General features: G+C 37.6%; 2 protein-coding genes across 4 annotated transcripts in view; one reads left to right on the forward strand and one right to left on the reverse strand.

Annotated features, from left to right (window-relative positions):
• Nucleotides 1-714: 714 nt before the first annotated feature.
• LOC135119090 (kanadaptin) lies at nucleotides 715-8,749 on the reverse strand. The gene is made up of 10 exons (XM_064042674.1): nucleotides 8,301-8,749; nucleotides 7,704-7,836; nucleotides 7,169-7,361; nucleotides 5,213-5,390; nucleotides 4,646-4,817; nucleotides 3,885-4,033; nucleotides 3,004-3,173; nucleotides 2,369-2,554; nucleotides 1,496-1,638; nucleotides 715-1,059 (listed from the first exon to the last, which is right to left on the reverse strand). The coding sequence occupies exons 1-10, from the start codon at nucleotides 8,560-8,562 to the stop codon at nucleotides 735-737; spliced, it is 1,911 nt and encodes a 636-aa protein (XP_063898744.1). The 5' UTR covers nucleotides 8,563-8,749; the 3' UTR covers nucleotides 715-734.
• Nucleotides 8,750-9,208: 459 nt separating this feature from the next.
• Nucleotides 9,209-20,955, forward strand: part of LOC110377737 (mitogen-activated protein kinase-binding protein 1) — a 138,720-nt gene continuing 126,973 nt past the window's right edge. The window contains exon 1 of one of the 3 annotated variants that reach the window (XM_064042750.1): nucleotides 9,209-9,553. The gene's annotated coding sequence lies outside the window, so the exon portion shown is untranslated. The remainder of the gene's footprint in view (nucleotides 9,554-20,955) is intronic. The other 2 variants (XM_064042753.1, XM_064042752.1) reach the window with 2 other exon arrangements.

Raw genomic sequence — 20,955 nt, forward strand, 5'->3', positions numbered from 1 at the left:
TAAATTTTATATTTTTTAAGACTGATTTGTTTATTGTTCATTTTTATTACAAATTTTATATAGCTTTTTTCTTGAAATAGTTTATATCTAAGTATATATAAGTTTGATTTTGTGCTTTCTAATGATTTTCTCAATTTAAGTTTTTTTAATTTGTTTTGATTTTTGTACGCCTCCGCGGTAAAGCATAGAGAAATAGTAATAAGAACTTTATTAATCAAGCTAGGTTTTACAAATAAATATTTCTGATTCATATACTTATTATAATTTACTACATCAATACTCATAGGTAGATTAAACGTAGTAAGTCCAGGTAGATTTATGTAAGTTTATAATGCTATAAGTTCACCGAGAAGGAAAGATAGCGGAGACGGCATAAACATACTCCAAAGGCTCCGAAACTACTGAACCGATTTGAAAAATTCTTTCACTGTTGGGAAGCTACAGGATAGTTATCGGCACGAATCTTGAGCTCTGACGTTCACCTGCGCAGAATTAATTTATTGGGTCTCTTTTGTGGTACGAAGTGAGGCGCGGGGGCGGGCTAAAGCGGTGATTGGCCCGCAGCGCATCGCGTCATAGCCGTCACTCGGGATTGGTTCTTTGCTAATAAATCACTTCTGCGCAGATATAGGTCAGAGCTCAAGTAAAATAGGCTATATTTTATCCTTGTACAAGAAGTGGGTAAAACAGCAATAAAACCCAAAATACATTTCAAAATTGTACATTTATTAAAATTACTCCTTTTCCATAATTTCTGGCAGATCCCTGTCACTTTCCTGGTCAAAATAGCTTTCGGGTATCACATAATTTTCCGGGGGTCTCATAGGCCCATAAACCTTCTTAACTTCTGGTTCGCTCTTAACTTCTGGTTTACTCTTCTTATCTTCTGGGCCCTTCTGTACTTCTTCTTGGCTGTTTACTTCTGGAACTTGTTGTTTTCTTGAATTATTTACTTCTGCTTCATCATCAGAATCCACTTCTTCGACAAATTCCGTATCTTCTTGTTTAATTTCTTTCCTTATTTTAGTTTTCTTCTCTGTGTCTTCTTTTAGTCTTATTCTGGAATTAATTTATTTGTTATTATTTGTAGCTCCCTCGGAAATATTATTTAATGCCTATCTATGGTATGGCCTATGGTAAGGAACCTATTTAAGAAAATCTGTACTAATATAATAAAGAGGAAACACATTTTTTTTTTGTTTGTACCCTAAAGGCTCCATAACTGAACAGATTTGAAAAATTCTTTCACTGTTGTAAAGCTACACTCTTCCCGCGTAACATAGGCTATATTTTATCCCGGTACGAGCAGTAGTTACCACAGGACGCGGGTGAAACCACGGGAAAACTGTTGATTTTATATATAAGAAAAGTATTTATATACATACATATAAGTAAGTACCAAAATGATCTGATTTTAGCACCACTAAAATACCTCTGTTTTTGTAAAAATTATCTTTATCTTTATAAATTAGTGAAAAAATATCTTTATCTTTACCTTTTACCATAAACTGCGGAGTTGCTTGCTTGTTTGATAATTTTGTCATCTTTTTTAACTAGAGGGGGCAAGTGAGCGGGTCTCGCTATTTCGGCTAGCCGTTGTGTCTTCGAAAGTTCCATTTTAAGTTTCTGTATATTCATCTGTAAGCAAAATTCGACTTCATGTACTATATGTTAGATATCAAAATTGTATGCAACTGTTGTTTGTTCGAGATAAACTCGGAAATATCTTTTTATGCGTTTTTCAGTTATAGGTATAGTGATTATTAAGAACATTTTAGATAGACGAGTAAAAATTAAAGATCCAGGTGTCATTTGAACCAGAAAGTCTGACATTTAAGTCTTACCAAGGGATATTATGGTCACTGGGTTGAGGAGGTCAGATAGGCAGTCGCTCTATAAAGGGGTCTACACACCAAAGCCGCTGACCCGGCGGCACAGCCCGGCGGCACGACTGCCGCGGCATGTGGTGTTCTAGTAATTGTCAAATACTCTATGAAAGCCGGCGGCATGATTGTACAAAATACGGCCGGCGGGTTGGGCCGCCGGGCTGTGCCGCCGGCATCAGCGGCTTTGGTGTGTAGACACCATAAGACACCAGTACTCAGTTGCATAAGGTTAAATTGGTATCACACCAAACCAACATAATTGGGTAAAAGCGAGGCAGATAATTATTAATACAGGATGACATAGCGGCCTCCCGGCTGATTATCAGCCATGGCGGCTGTTGATCAGCCAGCTGCGCAGGACATATTATAGTGAACGCACATTTGCTTGGACACAGGTGCACTCACTATTCCTTCACTCTCATAGCGCGATGGGACGACAATCCGAGTATAGGATAATTATATAATAAAGATTTTTCAATTACCTTAGTTTTAGATATCTCAGCCTTCTGCGCCATACTTTGTCCTTGCTTGCCCAAGTTATTCATATACAAGTCCAGTTCATCTATATCTTCTGTCTTCTGTTGTGCGTTAGAAGCAGAAGACCGTAGCTTCTCTAGTGTTGCCTCTTCAGAAGATATCTTCTTCTCGATGTCGGTTATCTCTTTCAACTGGGAAATAATAGATATTGTTAATTAAGTTTTTTGTTTTGTTTTTTAAGATATATATGAAGGAAACTGTTGATAAATGTATGTTTATTAAAATGCGTTATAAATTCGCAAATCTTAGTAAATACTGGACCGATTTAAATATTCTTACAGCATTAGCTAGCAAACTATTGCAGTCGTGTCAACTGCATTTAAACTGCCCTTGAACTGCAAATTGCAGTCGAAATGCAGCCCTCTAGAGCCGAAAGGCTGTAAATCACAGAACTAATTTGAAAATTCTTCCACTGTTGAGAAGTTCAATATCCCTGAGCAATATAGGCTACATTCTTCCGGGTACGGGAATGGAGTTCTAAATCGTGGAAAACAGCTAGTTATAGATATTATTACTAGAATAAATATATCACAACCCCATTAAGTCGAAAAACTCGGAAAATCTCTAAAAAATTACTCACCAAATCATCATAAGTCCTAGGTTTCTCGTCCTCCCGCTCAGCGGCGCCGAGTTTCTGCATGCGTAACTTACGCTTACGTTCCACGCTGCCTGTACGATCGAGGAATGTGTCGTCATCTGAATCGTAAAAATCGTCGGCCGACCAATCGCGTTCTTTACGTCGACGAGATTCTGTGAAAAACGGTCAAGATTATGTATCAAACTATCACAAATTCAATACAATAGTCAAAGGTTTTTATTTCAAATAGGCCTTTGCAGGCTCCTATGAAACGTCACATTAGTTGCATGGTTCCAAAAAGTTGGTCTCATGGAGAAGAGCCGGCAAGAATGTTCAAAGACACATTTTCTATACATCTATACATATAATAAAATGATAGGAAAGTCAAAACTGTACATTGAAAATTGATTTTTAAAAGAATACTTGGGGGGTGATCCGTAATCGATTCTGAACCCAAATATTTAGTTTTTAGAATTTTTGTCTGTATGTCTGTTTGTCTGTATGTTTGTCCCGGATAAACTCAAAAAGTACTGCATGGATTTAAATCAAATTTTGCATGACTATTACCTGAAGGCCGGTTCAACACATAGGCTATATATTATCACGCTATCACCTACGGGGGTTGAGCAATGAATAATTAAATAAACGAAATTGATTCTATATTGCTCACGCAGACGAAGTCGCGGGCAACAGCTAGTATGTAATATGCTCACAAAGACACGATTACATAACAATAGTAGGGTGATACAATTATACAATGACCTCTCCGGTGGCGTCGGCTTTTTTTAGATTTTGTAAAAGCATTTCTACCATTTCTCAAAGAGCTTCGTCGTAATTTGAACCCTTTCAACATGCGCTTAAAATCCATATTTATATAATCTTACCGTGTTTAGACTGTCTAAGTAGGCCGGCTCTGTCTAATATCCTGCATGCTTCTAACGCGCAAGCAATGACCGCTTCTTTCTTTTTACCTCGATGAATCACTTCAGCAACCACCGGGTTGCCGCGAGCATCGTCTATTGGTAATTCTACCCTGAAAACCATATTATATTAAGACCAGTTTTTTTTTCTGCGGGTTGTTCGAAAGAGATACCGCGGCGCTGGTACATACGCGGCCTACGACGGAACACGACGGTGTTTAGTCAGTAAGAGTCTGACACTCCCTCACCGCGCGTAACCCACAGCGGGAGGGGTCACTTGATGATTTTTGACGTTAAAAAAAACATTTTTTTTAACGCCCATTTATTCTTATAAAAAAAAATATTACTTTGAGAATTAAATGTGAAAATACATGGTAAATCAGTGAAGGTACTTGGACCTTTCACAGAATTTGGTTTAAGTAACAAATCGGTCCATACAAAAGTTCGTTTTTACGCGCAATTTGAAAAAAAAATCATAGGTAAATTTTATTGTCCATTTATGGGAAAAGGCTGTAGGCTGCAGTTACATAAACTATCCTCATCATAAACTACCCGGATAAAAGTAGCCTATAGGCTTCTTCAATAAATGTTTTATCTAATACTGAAAGAATTTTTCAAATCGGACCAGTAGTTTTTGAGATTTACTCCTTCAAACAAACTCTTCAGCTTTGTAACATTATTAAGTATAGATTAAAAACAATAAATATTACTAATTTTTATCTCACCTGCATATAAATTGGCCAACGCCCCTCTCATCACAATTATAGTTAAGTTCATGGCCCTCTCTTTCGAAATACCCTCTTAAGGTCTTCTTAGGGTCTTCCAAGTACAACTCCTCGTTAGCAGTAACAGCATAAGGGTTTTCTGCTAAATCCGGTTCCTCTTCAGCATCCTCACCTGTGGAGAAAGTGAAGGATATTTAGTTCATCATCAGGTTTTCCCAACTATGTTGTGGTGGGATTAAAGTGTAACCGGATGCAGGTGAGTACCATTGTGCTACAAGGAGCGACTGTCTCTCTGATCTCCTCAACCCAGTTACCCGGGCAACACAATACCCCTTAGTAAGACTGGTTGGCAGACTTTCTGGCTTTTGAATACTGTAATGTAACCTAGGATGTTAAAATGATAGCCAGGACTCATCAATCGTGCAATCTGAAGTACGGAAGAACTGTTCATGACAAGATGGTCCCCTATCCACCGACCGACCGCACAGCGATTTGCATAACATTACGATCGATGTTGATGGCTTTAGCCACAAGCCCTCTTTTCCAGAGTATTTAAATCTATCTTACCCATCCCCCAATCAATGCCCTGTTCTTCCCTTCTCTTCTCTTCTTCTTTTCTGTTCCTCTCTCTCTGTTCTACGGCCTCCTGTATCATTCTGTCTCGCTCCAGCTTCATGTCTTGAGCTCTCCTCTTTATTTCTGTGACGGACAGCTCTGATTCTCCTTCGCAGTCAAAATCAGGACCCTGATATGAAAGAAAAACCCTGGTGAAATTCTTGTCAAGAGGTAGAATAAGGAAGAAGTCTAGACACACGGCAGTGTGTCCGCCAAGTTCGAGCAAAAAAAGCGACACACCGGCCGTGGGTTATATTACACGAACCATTTCGGGCCAAATTCGACCCCCCTGTAACTCAAAATCTATTTTATTTACGCATATCAAATTTCTAGTATCTGTTGAGACCCCCTCACTTATCTAAAATACAAAATTTCATTAATATACCTATTGTAGGTCTTGAGATATTGACGTCAGAAAATCGCTATTTTTACTATACACTCACTGACTGACTGACTGACTGACTGACTCACTCATCAAAAACCTAGACCACTTCCAATGGTTGTATTGACTTGAAATTTGGCATGGAGGTAGGTCTTTATGTCAAGGTAAAGGGAAAAATCTGAAAATGGCCAAGTGTGAGTCGGTTTCAAAATAATGAAGGTGTTTTATACCCGGTGTAAATTTATACCCCTAAGGAACTAAAACGAACTAAATTTATTTATATTTATATAATATATCTTCGAATGGTACAAAGGTTTGTATTTAGTCAAAGTAAAGTAAAAATCTGAAAACGGCCAAGTGTGAATCACTTTCGAAAATAACGAATGTGTAACTTTGATCCACGAACATAATATATGATAACATGTCATGTCAGTCAGTTGGTAAATCTAGTCCATTTAGTTAATCTAGTTCATTTCTTTGTAAGAAACATAGTGCATATTAAAAAATAGTATAAATGAGACATTTCTTTAACTAACTTCATCATAAGAAAAAAATAAAATAAACAACCTTACAAAAATAAATGAAATCCCACCCAAAACAAAATGTGAAAGACTGCCAAGTTCGATAATATGGGAATGCTTCGCCTATAAAAGAAGTGAGATCTGAATAAGTACCAAGTTCCATACACATACCTCAGTTAAAAATAGTTACTTTTTAATAATGATTACTTGGCAAGTTTTAATAGAAAATTAAATACTTGATTCATTGCGTTTAGTAGGTTTATAACAAGGTGTATGAAAACTTGCCAAGTAACATCATTAAAAAGTAACTATTTTTAACTGAGGTATGTGTATGGAACTTGGTACTTATTCAGATCTCACTTCTTTTATAGGCGAAGCATTCCCATATTATCGAACTTGGCAGTCTTTCACATTTTTGTTTTGGGTGGGATATGTATTACAGGAACAAGTTAAAAAGTGGCACTAGTGACTGAAAAGCTACGTGGAAACCGGCCGTCCTGGTAATGTCATATGATGCAGAGTCGAATGAGTCATCTTGTTAGTATATGGATATATTCGAATGAGACAACATAATGGATGGATTGTGTGAAAGTCAGCAGGGCTAGAAAGAATGTTACTTGTGAGATGACGGCAAATAGAAGAGTATGAAAGGAGGAAATATACTGCGTCAACCACGAAAAGAATTGGGTTAAGAGCAGGAGCATGATGCCCAGTGACATTTTGTTTTGAATTATATGTTAGATTTGATATTATTGCAAAGTAGAAAGTAGTCAAAAATATACTGTTACTGTTACAGCCTCCTCTCACACGGAGAAGGATTGAGCATTAATCACCACGCTTGCTCAATGCGGGTTGGCGATTTCGGACTTTATAGTCCAGGTTTCCCCAAGATGTTTTCCTTCACCTTTTTTATCAGCCATTGGTGTCTAAGATCTCTCAGTCAAAAATATAATGAAATGTAATATTTTTTCAGGTTTTTGCAAACATATAGACAAAATAACTCACCAACATTATATAAGTTCTCGTACTATTGCCAAACTTGATCTGATGGCCGACCCTGACCCGCGTGTAATGGCTGGCTTTCAACCGGTCTTTGTTAAGGAAAGTGCCATGGGTACTCGCGAGGTCATAGAGGTACCAGCCACAGGGAGGCTCGCCCTCTTCTGCAAATGCCTTGTATTGGAGTACTGCGTGATGCCTGGAAGTCAAGTCAAATTATTTTATTTCATTTAGGTCTTTCAAGCACATAAGAATGTCAAAAATTTTAAATAAGTTTGATTCTAATTGCCCATATACAAAATCTGACAAATACATAGTGTCAAAGGTTATTACATAATATTTATTTTTGAGGCTCAAAGCATTTTTTATGTCCTTGTTTAACGCTGAAAGTTTTTACAATTGAAATCATCATCATCATCATCTCAGCCATATGACGTCCACTGCTGAACATAGGCCTTAAATCTCCACACATTGAAATGCACTCCGATAAAATATAATGGCATATAAATACCTACAGAAGTATCTTTAAAAGTAAAATTACCTGGATATAGTGGGATGGGCCATCACAACATCACAGTTGGCAAGTCTGCCGAACACATAGTATGGTTTGTGTGTCAAATCTACATTGTCCACTATCATACCGGACTTTAAGACCTCCAGGGCATATTCTGAACCTGGAAAACATACAAACATTAGAATTGAGAACCTTCTTTTTGGGAAGCCGGTCAAAAAACAAGTTTCGGTAAATGGTTAAGCAATGCTTGGTGCAATTGATACATGGATGGGTGACTATTTTAATAATAATGAGTTTATAAATGCATGTTAAATTGGTAGTCCATTGAACATCTTTGGCAGTATTTTTTATTTCTTTAAAAATAAGGGGGTTTTTATCCACAAGGATATGCCAACCCCATCTTTGGCAGTTGTTACGGGAAGTTAGAGGCCAGAAAGTCTGACAACCAAACTTGAAAAGGGGTATTGGGTTACCCAGGTAGATAGATTTAGGAATTCAGACAGGCATTAGGCAGTTACTTTATCTAATTTAGTGAGGCCATGGAATTGTTCTAATGTCAATACTATAGACATTGCGAAAACTACTTCTAGAAGAAATGGGTGTATAAAACTGATGAATACTAACCGTCTGGACAAATCCCAGACCATTTGGGTTCTTTATATGGAATGGGCGTCGATAATTCCTTCAAAAGAACTGCCGGTGGCAAATTACTCTTGGAACTCGATTCTGAGCTTCTTTCCACTGGTTTTTCGGATTGTTTTTGATCTGCGGCCTTCTCAGCGTCATTCTTAACCTTTTTCGGCAATTTCCCGATGCGTCCAAATAGCACGGGCTTTTTAAATTCGATTTTTTCGTCGCTTTTTGGTTCTTTACTAGTTTCCTCCATTTTTTAGGTTATTCTTAACAATTATTTGTTCTACTTTCGAATAAGTATACCTTCGACTAAATAATTTCACTTAGAATAAATTCTTAGTTCATTTGTACTTCAATAACAATAAATATTTGAGAAAGAGTAAAAATAGAGAAATATTTACGAAAACGTAGACTGTTCTATTATTTACTTCATTTTAATAATAATTCATTCATTTTTATTTCTCACTCACTCACTCTTTACTAATATTCTATGTCTGTCCCTCTCCTAACCTTGCATTTCGTTCTTTAAGGTTTTAAAGCCTAAACATTAGCCGTATCTCTTTTCTTCACGTACGTTTGCCTGAGCAGCTGGAGCGAAAAAGAGAGAGAAATTTGAAGGATCTGGAACGCGGTCCGTGATAAAGGCCGTACCTCACACTAGTTTTTAGGCAACAGATCTAAAGATCGAATATTTTTGAAGTTTCAACAACGTGAGTTCTCAGTTGTATGTATAATGCATTTTTTTGGTTACGGGTTATTTATTAAATTAATAAATACAGCAAAAATTAAAACTTAATACAATGTCATACGTAAAATAATTCGTTTGGCGATTGTAACAATTTGAACAGAAAACCGAACGCGTCGTAATTATTCATTCAGTTCATTCAATTAAACTCTCGAATGAACTATTCCAACATGAATGGAATAACCAAATCAATCAATTCAAAAGAATTTCGTGACGATTGCCAACCGATCGAATAACAATATTTTAACGAACGTTCGATTTCGTAGTGGATATTGCTTAAACATTGTCGCGTGCGTGTTTGTTTGTTCATTTTTTACACATCAGCTGTAAATATTACATGAGCAACTGTGTCGCGGTGACCATATTGTGTGTACGAACTCGCGAGGACTCGGAACAAAGATTGTTACAATATTTACTTTTATCACAGCCTTATCATAATTCAGGTTGTTTAAGTGATTTCATGGCGTTGCTGACGTCCGTTCGCGCGTAATTACCTCAGGTAAGTGTCATGTTATGTTATAAAAGTGACGATTTATTTCAAAGTTTGTATGTCTTTTTTGGTGTATCATATTAACAAATTCGTAGATAACAATCATCTTTTGAGAGCCGGTGAAAGTGTAGTTCACCAATTTCTGTGTTGTATAATAGCTCTATTGTTTTGGTACATTTCTTTTGATAATTTCGTTCTCAATTGTGACAGTAGCACAGTAGTCGCGAACAGGACGTTTTTTGTTCCAAGAATTGTAAAACTGGTTTGTAATTAGTTGCTTTTCGTATCTCACTATTCTCAGATTTACTATTTTGTGTCACAATTTTGTGAAATACCTCTATTCTTGGAAAAATATTCATATTTACGGTACCTTCTCAGGTAAAAGTCAAACACGTAAGATAGTGTCAAAAGGTTAAGCTGCGGGGGGCAAGGTCAGATTTGAGATGGGTGACCGTTCAAAAAGTTTGGTTAATCCTTTTAGGATCATATTATAAAACTTTTCTGTCACATTTTCATTGAAAAACTGGGAAAAATAACATTCCTTTGTAATTTAAAGTGACATTTTAGTATTTTCCTTTTATTTTAATGAATTTACAAAATAATATTTTCCTGTTTAAAGGACAATGCTCAAAAAAAACCCAAGCCCGGCGCAAACGAAAAGTAACTCAAATTATAGGTAATAATTAGTAATGAAATACTGCATAGGAGGCATCATCGAAATCAATGGCTAAATGTATGAAATTGCTATTTGATTTTTTAAAGGGGTAACATGAGCAGCTGGGGCTTATAGTTTAATAAAAGTGCTATCTGAAACAACAAACAAGTAATAAGCTTCTCCAAAAAGATAAATCAATACCGAAGTACAGGCTGCAGCGCCCACGTCATCGCGTCATGAGCGTTTTACATTACTTAGGGGCTAGACATGAGGAACAGTTCGCGCATCCCGCAACATTTTTGGATCTCGTCGTGTTAGAAATAAAGAATCGATGACTTTTAAGCGTTATTATTAAAATGAAAAGTACATTCATATCCTGTTATAGTTCTATCATCCTATTATCTTGTAAAAGTAGGTAGAATAGTGGAGAAGTTGCTATAAACATGTCATTATGTACACTCTTAAACCACAACTGTATCTGTTTGCTGTTCCTTTTACTAATACATTATGTAACGTCTAAAATCTTGAGTAGCAATGTACCGCAGATGTTAAAATTCGAATAGCAATTTCACACATATAGCCACTGATTTCGATAATGCCCCCTATGTAATATTTAATTACTTATTTTTACCTATATTTTGAGTTACATTTCTTTTGCGCCGGGCCTGGGTTTTTTTCTCATACTTCATGAGCATTGTCCTTAGGAATTGAAATTTCCTGGAAGTGTAATATTGTATACCTTTGTTTGGTACTTTACTGAGCAGAAGCAGAATAAGTTGTCTGAATCCTTACATTTTCTCTTAATACTTCTATCTTCCATTAGCATTACACCGATTCCGTGGGAACTACACATACCTGAATAAAAAGTAGCCTGTCTCAATAAAGACGCTATCTTATACTGAAATTTTAGGTACTCAAATCTGTCCAGTAGTTCCTTTGATTAGTTTGAAACAAACAATCTCTTTAGCTTTATGGTATTAGTAGTATATGTAGATTTTTATCATATTTATCCAGTATGCCAGCAGTTTCACCCGCATCCTGTGGAAACCTCTGCACAAACCCGGATAAAAAGCCTATAGCCTTCCTCGTTAAATGGGCTATCTAACACTGAAAGAATTTTTCAAATCGGACCGGTAGTTCCTGAGATTAGCGTGTTCAAGCAAATAAACAAACTCTTCAGCTTTATAATATTAGTATAGATTCCAATCTCATTTGATCTTGATTCAGTTTGATGCTTCCAAGGTCTACAACAGACTTTAACTTAATCTTCCAGAGTACATTTTACAGTTGCCTAACCATTGTCTCCTAACTCATCATCAGCCTATCGCAGTCCACTGCTGGACATAGGCCTCTCCAAGTGCACGCCACTGAGATCTATTTTCGGCTGCTCGCATCCAGCTCCTGCCATTACAGTCTCCTAACTATTGCCTCCTTTCAAGAACTTTGCCAAGATGAGGTAACCAATTTGTGTCAAATCCATTCCGTAGTTTCGGAGCCTTTAGGGTTGTAATCAAACCAACGAACAACGTTTTCTCTTATACATATTAGTATAGATTGACGAAACACATTCATATCCCGTCTCTGAAACTGCACTTGGGCACGATTCTGCTAATTTTACTTAAGATATATACGATTCACATTGGCCTGAGATCCAATCACGACTCAATTACGATTGAAGCACATTTTTTTCTTTGAAATAAACGTTTATATCCTTTTCTGTCATTTAATAATGAATCATTTTGTCTGCAAATGATTTACGATTGCAATATGATTGTTGAGCAAACTACCATATAGACCAAAATCACCAAACTGGCAGACCAATCGCAAACCAATCGAATATTGTTGGAATACGATTGGTCTTATATTAGTAGCAGAATGCCCGCTAAGGTTAAAACTGCTATTGCGATTCAAATTGTACATTATTTACTTAGCAGAATCGGGCCCCTCATGTGTGATTGTTTTTATTTAGCTCGCTAGACTCCTTAATATTTATTCCTTCTTAATTAACAGCCTGCAAGAATGTAGTCATTTTAATTAAAATTTTGTTATCTATCAGTAAATCAAAATCTAAGATAATCATGTAGCTATCTTTACATTTTTGATTACGTATCTTATGTAACTGAATTGATTGCTTTTAAATTAGGTACATAAAGTCAAAACCAGTTGTAATAGAAAAGAAAGTTTCATGTATTTTAATTTGTCATCAGCTTATTACATCAGCAATTTCTTTTATGACTAATCAATTGAATAGCTGTTGATGCACTAGTTAGATAATAGTGTAAATACATAGATTTTTATTTTCATTCTACTACGATTACTCATGTTTTGTTATAATTCCTAGCTCGTGGCTAAGGCAAAGCCCCGCTGAACAATTGTTCATAAGGTTAAGCAACGCTTGGCGCGGTCGGTCCGTGGATGGGTAACCATCTTGTCATGATGAGTTCTTCCGTGCTTCGGAAGTCCCGGCTGTCATTTAAACATCTTTGATAGTCGTTATGGGTAGTCAGAAGCCAGAAAGTCTGACAACCTGCCTTAATAAGGGGTACAGGGTTGCCCGGATAACTGGGCTGTGAAGTCAGATAGGTATACGCTCCATGTAAAACACTGGTTCTCAGCTGCATCCCCACATACATAGTTGGGAAAAGGCTAGGCAGATAATAATTTGAACCGAAATATGTACATTCTCAAGACTCACAAATAAGAATTTCATGTTTATTGTATGAGACAGTTTAAAATTCGCATTTGTTATCATATCATTGAATTCCTATATCTTACATAATATTACGATTAGAAATTATAATAATCTTCAATATTAACACACTTCTGTATACTTGTGTTTTACAAATAAACTATCTTTATCTTTATGAATATACAATCGCTGTATTATCAAATGACTCCCGCTGTGGGTAACTAAGTTCTTATTACTTATCTTTACCACTCTGAAGTTGGCCTCAGTGACACACTAGTCAAAAATTTTCGAACACAACACTACAGTATATACTCTATCCCACCCAAAACAAAAATGTGAAAGACTGCCAAGTTCGATAATATGGGAATGCTTCGCCTATAAAAGAAGTGAGATCTGAATAAGTACCAAGTTTCATACACATACCTCAGTTAAAAATAGTTACTTTTTAATTACGTTACTTGGCAAGTTTTCACACACCTTGTTATAAACCTACTAAACGCAATGAATCAAGTATTTAATTTTCTATTAAAACTTGCCAAGTAACATCATTAAAAAGTAACTATTTTTAACTGAGGTATGTGTATGAAACTTGGTACTTATTCAGATCTCACTTCTTTTATAGGCGAAGCATTCCCATATTATCGAACTTGGCAGTCTTTCACATTTTTGTTTTGGGTGGGATTTCATTTATTTTTGTAAGGTTGTTTATTTTATTTTTTTCTTATGATGAAGATAGTTAAAGAAATGTCTCATTTATACTATCTTTCAGATTTTTTAATATGCACTATGTTTCTTACAAAGAAATGAACTAGATTAACTAAATGGACTAGATTTACCAACTGACTGACATGACGTGTTATCATATATTATGTTCTCGGATCAAAGTTACACATTCGTTATTTTCGAAAGTGATTCACACTTGGCCGTTTTCAGATTTTTACTTTTCTTTGACTAAATACAAACCTTTGTAACGAATTTCAGATCGGTACGACCATTCGAAGATATTATATAAATAAAGATAAATTTAGTTCGTTTTAGTTCCTTAGGGGTATTTTACACCGGGTATAAAACACCTTCATTATTTTGAAACCGACTCACACTTGGCCATTTTCAGATTTTTTCCTTTACCTTGACATAAAGACCTACCTCCATGCCAAATTTCAAGTCAATATGACCAATGGAAGTGGTCTAGGTTTTTGATGAGTGAGTCAGTCAGTCAGTCAGTCAGTCAGTCAGTGAGTGTATAGTAAAAATAGCGATTTTCTGACGTCAATATCTCAAGACCTACAATAGGTATATTAATGAAATTTTGTATTTTAGATAAGTGAGGGGGTCTCAACAGATACTAGAAATTTGATATGTGTAAATAAAAAAGATTTTGAATTACAGGGGGTTCGAATTTGGCCCGAAATGGTTCGTGTAATATAACCCACGGCCGGTGTGTCGCTTTTTTTGCTCGAACTTGGCGGACACACTGCCGTGTGTCTAGACAAGCCAAATGACTGAATCAGAGTGGCAGTTCAATAATTTAAGGCAAAATTAATGGTGTCTCGCAACTAACTTCCGAGCACGATATATGGCTATAATCATTCACCATACGCAACACCCTGAAAATGATTTCTGTGCATCGCGCGTTTTCCTGAGACGACATAAAGCGTGCTCACGCAGACTTTATATACAGAAACTATCGTACCTGAGTTCATGTAACCATATTTGAACACTTATGGTGAGTTGCACCATTATACTATAACGATAACTGAACCATTTTCAGCAGTCTAATCGCCAATCCGACCCATGGGCGAAAATGTCAGGACTGGTTATGGTTTGGTTACCGTTATAGTTAAATGGTGTAACTTACCCCTAATTTGAATACATGCATGCAAAGCTTCAAAGATTCAGGGCAGAAGTAGTTCCATAAAAAAACACCAATGACTGTACTTCGGAGGGCACATGAAACTGTAGGTCCCGGCTGTTATTGAACATCTTAGGCACTCGTTACCGGTAGTCAGAAGCCAGTAAGTCTTACCAAGGGATTTTGGGTTGCCCGGTTAACTGGTCGAGGAGATCAGAGTATTCAGATGCATCCGGTTATTCTGGAAGCCGACCCCAAATTAGTTGGAAAAAGGCTCGGGAAATGACGATGGTAGCTCTATAAAACGTGCTGTTTTTAAATGATTTCACACTATTTGTATGAATCATAAATTTTATCAGTGTTATTCTGCATACCATTGTTGTTGCTGTCACTTCTTCCTCGCTGCATTATTATTGCAGTATGTGGCTTTGACAGATAACGAATAAATTGCTTGATTACATTTTTATCTGGTACCTAGTAGTAGCATGAAATATGATATTGTATTGTTTTTGATGTAGTTGTAATTAAGATAGTAACGCTACATGATTTTTTGAGTGCGACCTGGACAAAATATAAAATAAATTGCAATCTATGTCTTCCTCTCTCTAAATTGTTTAGGAATTTCAGGAAGTATATCTATTAGTGTTTCACTTAGAAACACGCATGAAAATTATATTTATTTATACTATTGATTATTATGCACAATTCATTTATTTAAGGTCATTAGATATTATCACGTTTGACATATTGAAAATTGCTTAGATGCGATAGGCAAATTACTATTTTTTGTGAGTATGCTGAAAATTAATTAAATATGTGACGAATATATAAATATTTCCGCATTCAAAACATATGTGTATTCGATATTGTTGTTTCGGACCAAAATTTACTTATATCCTTCGCTCTTCTCATTTGTGGAAACATCCGAACCTATTAGATAAAGTTGACAAAATTATCAGGAACACCCTTTCTCTAATATTAAATGTGGCCCTGGACGACCGAGCCTGGCAACAGGCCTCACTGCCTATTCGCTTGGGAGGCCTCGGCGTCCGCAAAATTTCCAGTCTTAGTTTACCGGCATTCCTCTCCTCGGTCCACAGCACCGCAAGTCTCACTAGGAAAATTCTATCTTCCTCACTGGTGGACTTTGGGGTGCCGTGTTTGGCCGATGCGTTGAATGCTTGGAAAATGACTTGCCCAAATACGGTTATGCCCAGTGACCCCTCCTCTCAGAGACAGTGGGATGGGCCGCTCTGCAGCATCACACGGAATGATCTTCTTAATACGTGTAATGGTGCTGCCGAGCGTGCTCGCCTGCTGGCTGTGGGAGTATGGGAATCTGGACTATGGTTGCAGGTTATTCCGTCAACCAGCATAGGCACTATGCTGGATGACAACACCTTCCGGATAGCTACATGCCTTCGATTAGGCGCTCCCTGTGTTGCTCCGCATCGCTGCCATTGCGGTGAAGCTGTCGACAGCCTCGGGCACCATGGTCTGTCGTGCTGCAGAAGTGCTGGTCGTATTGCACGGCATGCCAGCATTAACGACATTATTATCCGTCGTGCTCTTTCCACCGCCGGCGTACCAGCTGTTTTAGAGCCTAATGGACTGGTAAGTGACGATGGAAAGAGGCCAGATGGTATGACGTTGTTGCCATGGAAGATGGGTAGGCCCTTGGTGTGGGACGCAACATGCGTCGACACCCTGGCGCCATCACATCTTCCTAGCACGGCAGGCTGTGCTGGGGCGGCTGCAGCTTCTGCAGAGACCACCAAGCGGCGCAAATATAATAACCTTATTGGAAATTATAGTTTTGAGCCGTTTGGGGTCGAAACGCTCGGACCATGGGGCCCGAGTTCGCGGTTACTTTACAAGGACATCGCGAAAAGGCTTGTCGACGCTTCGCGTGACCAGAGGGCTGGCTTATTCTTTGGACAAAGAATTAGCATTGCCATTCAACGTGGCAATGCAGCCAGTCTTCTGGGCACGTTTCCGGAGAACAGTGATGCGGAGGAATACTTCGACGCCTGATCGATGCTCTTTTATATTATGTTTTATGTTTATATACATTTTGTATATAGTATTTTATTTTTAGTTTTGTATAAAGATAAGTAGCTTAAGTTTGTATATATGTATAGTGTGTACATTAATAATTCAATAAAAATGTGTAACCTGAATAGATTTTTAAATATTTTTAAAGGTGTTCTTCTTCTGCCCTTTTTTTTAACGACGTCAAAAATCATCAAATGTGCAAAAAGTCGTGGTGGCCTAGTGGGTAAAGGACCAACCTCTCAAGTATGAGGGCGCGGGTTCGATCCCAGGTCAGGCAAGTACCAATGCAACTTTTCTAAGTTTGTATGTACTTTCTAAGTATATCTTAGACACCATTGGCTGTGTTTCGGATGGCACGTTAAACTGTAGGTCCCGGCTGTCATTGAACATCCTTGGCAGTCGTTACGGGTAGTCAGAAGCCAGTAAGTCTGACACCAGTCTAACCAAGGGGTATCGGGTTGCCCGAGCAACTGGGTTGAGGAGGTCAGATAGGCAGTCGCTTCTAGTAAAACACTGGTACTCAGCTGAATCCGGTTAGACTGGAAGCCGACCTCAACATGATTGGGAAAAAGGCTCGGAGGATGATGTCAAAAATCATCAAATGACCCCTCCCGCTGTGGGTTAGTAGCGGTGAGGGAGTGTCAGTGACTAAAAACCGTCGTGTTCCGTCGTAGGCCTTTTATGTACCAGGTCCGTGGCCCTTTCTTTTTCTGCCCTGTTCCCAAGTTATTCTCCCAATATGTTTTCCCCTTCCATTTCTCTCACTCGTCATACTAACATCCACTCCGTTCTTATTCATGTCCTCTTTCAGGCAGTCAATCCATCTTTTCCTCGGTCTACCTCTACCTCTTCATCCTACCATATTCATACTCTTTGCAAAGGACAGTAGATAGATTATGTAAAAGATACTTACTTCAATGTTAATTGGAAATCACTAGAATCGATGTTTTTTATCGAATTTGACGTCATTGCGTTAAAAATTACAAATCATTGCCGTTGTGTGTACGTCGTAGCTATATCGTAGATTCGATCACTTTAAGAAATATTTACTGATTGTATCAGCCCCAGGACTATAAGCAAATTGGTTCATCATCATCAGCCCATCGTAGTCCACTGCTGGACATAGGCCTCTCCAAGTGCACGCCTCTGAGATCGATTTTCGGCTTCAGCAAATTGGTTGTGTGGTGTTTATCTTTTAAGAAATATTAAAAATATTTAGGTACATTCTTTAAAGTAACATCATCTAAAAGTGTATTCCCCAACACCCGAAATCCCAAGTTGTCGGTGAACAGTTGGGTTTGAGAACAGGCAAATATAGTCCTCAAAAAAAACAAATGGTATTAAACGAGGCTGGGTCAGCAATTACTTAAAAACCGACCTCAGAGGCCTCAATAAAACGTGAACTTATATAAGACAGACGACATTTCCTAAGCTTCTAACGACCTTGCATAGGTTTCGGCTCAAACGCCTTTACGCAACAAACTTGTATAAAGAAGCCGTATTAATTCAATTACTTTACAACATATGTATGTACGTAGTATCGAATTCTCTACTGCTTGGCAAATTAATAGAGTATCAGCGTTTTTACTGAGCCGTTACCGCAGGCTTCTTCTCAAACAGAGAAGGAACGTTTGCTTAAGGTGGATTGCCAGTTGCAGAACTTCTAAGACCAGGTTTCCTCAAGATGTTTTCCTTATCAGTGTCCAAGGTAAACTTGGAAATTATTTCCGCGGCCTTTTTTGCGGATCTTTTTTATATTCTTGGTGTAATATATTATGTAACATAGGGTATAGAATTTTATTGTCGATGGCTGCTAGACCACATACCACAAACAATCACACATTATGTGCGCGTACAAGGCGTCGTGACGTTGCTGACGTCACAGCACAATAGCTAGTTATCCTATTGTATATTGTATCTCTTATAAAGACAGGAAGGCTGAGTAGAATGCATCGGTAATTACTTTAGAATGCATTTTAAGTTAGCAGCAGCCTCTCGAGTAAGATTGTGGGTTCCATTCCAGGTCTTGCACGTACCGGTCCCACCAGGGCCAAAATTTACGGCGTAATTGTTCGTAAGAGTTACCGCGGCACTGTTACATTAAGGGCTTAAGAAGGAACATGATGGGTTTTAGTCAGTAAGAGTCTGACACTCCCTCACGCTGCACCCACAGTGGGAGTAATTTGTTGATTTCCAATATAAAAACAAGGTCTTTCAAGTGCCGATACACTGATGCATTACAAATAATTATTCTAACTTTTGGAATAAACCGCATAAAAATCAGTGTCTAAGTGTCAACTTGAAGTGGGCTAGAGGTTAAAATACCAGCCTCTCAAGTGTGGGTGCAGATTCGATTCCAGGTCTTGTAACTTTTCCAAGTTATAAATTATGTAGTTTCAGGTATATTTTGGACAATGTGTAGGTCGTTTTCTGTCTGAATATAGGTGAAGGAAAACATCTTGAGGTTACCTGGACTTAGGGAGTCTAAAAGTTATTCCCCGTTGGGCAAGGGTGGTGATTTAACGCTCATTCTTTCTCTTAAGGCTGGAAAGAAGAAGCGCTTATAAATAAACTTCTCAGCCACGTTTAAATTATATGACAGACAAAGATACAGATAATAATAATATTGTTTCTCCGTACATACCTCCGCTTACATTTGCATTTAATGAATGCAGTCTTTGTTCTAACGATATCGTATGGAATTAATGACTATCAAGGTGGCGATGGTGTTTTTAAAAATATTTCCATTTATCATGGTTTGGTCATTCAGCTAACGGCCTATATAAATATTAACAAAATACGCTATTTTATGTGCAACTGAAGCCCCTTATTCTTATACACAAAGTTGCTTCAATATATTTTATTATAAGCGAGGACTTTTAATTGGCTCTCTATCGACTATGACTTCCTTTTTTATTTTATTTTTGTTTAGCTGTAAGTTCTCCATAGTGTACTAAATAAATAAATATTGCTGACTTGCTGACAAGACGTTGTTGACAATATTGCGTGTTGCAGAGATGATAATAACAGGCACAGTAGGTACTTGCTCCCAGCAACATTCTTGTTGCATAAAAGTTTACCATGAATACGAGGCTTTACCTTCTCAAAGACAATCGATGAAAGAAAACCACTTGAAAATACGTTCAGTATTTTGTTACAGATAGACGCCGCTGAAGACTTTTTTTGATAATTACGTAGAGATAATATTTTTACTGTCACGAAATGGGCAGCCCCACTAAACGGTAACACCATTTAACCGAATGGTTATCTTAACCGTTTTAAATATGTAAGAAGTGTTGATGAGTATGTAACGGGTAGCTAAGTGCCGTTCACATTGATTGGCGCCTACTGACTCACTGACATATTACCTATATGATGGTCTGATGTGGGAGAATTGTGGCGAGAAAAAATAATGATAGCCGAAGAGCCAGTGACTGCAAGGCCTACGTTATTTTATACTAGCTTCTGCCAGCGGTTTCACCCGCATTCCGTGGGAACCTCTGCACGAACCCGGATAAAAAGTAGCCTATAGCCTTCCTCGAATAATGGGTTATCTGACACCAAAGGAATTGTTCAAATCGGACCAGTAGTTCCTGAGATTAGCGCGTTCAAACAAACAAACAAACTCTTCAGCTTTATAATATTAGTTTAGATAGGCAAACTTCGCAGCAGTCTTTTGTTCATACCCATTGTAAGGCCTTTATAAAATAACCAAGGTTCGGCTCTCGATCTATAAATGTGAATCGGTTAAGCTAGTAAATTAAGGTATGAAGGGATTAGCGTCCTTATAATAACAGATAAACAATCCCGCAGGATCACACGACCCTTACGCCAGTTTTATTTGGGAACTAGCTTCTGATAGCGGTTTCATCCCCACCCCGTGGAAATTTTTGAACGAACCCAGATAAAAAGTTAAAGATTTTTTCAAATCGGTCCAGTAGTTCCCGAAATTAGCGCTTTCAAGCAAAGAAACAACCTCTGCATCTATAATATTGGTACATATTCCAAAAACCGACCGTGACATAGCTGTGAAAAAGCATAACACATGTTTTAATATATAATTAATAGCAGCCATAAGGAAACACTGAAATGGGGATCTGCATGTGATAAATTACAAGACTCCATTTGCAACTCCGGTGTTTATTAACTTTTTATACATA

Source organism: Helicoverpa armigera, chromosome 29, assembly GCF_030705265.1.
Source record: "Helicoverpa armigera isolate CAAS_96S chromosome 29, ASM3070526v1, whole genome shotgun sequence".
Lineage (NCBI taxonomy): Eukaryota > Metazoa > Arthropoda > Insecta > Lepidoptera > Noctuidae > Helicoverpa > Helicoverpa armigera.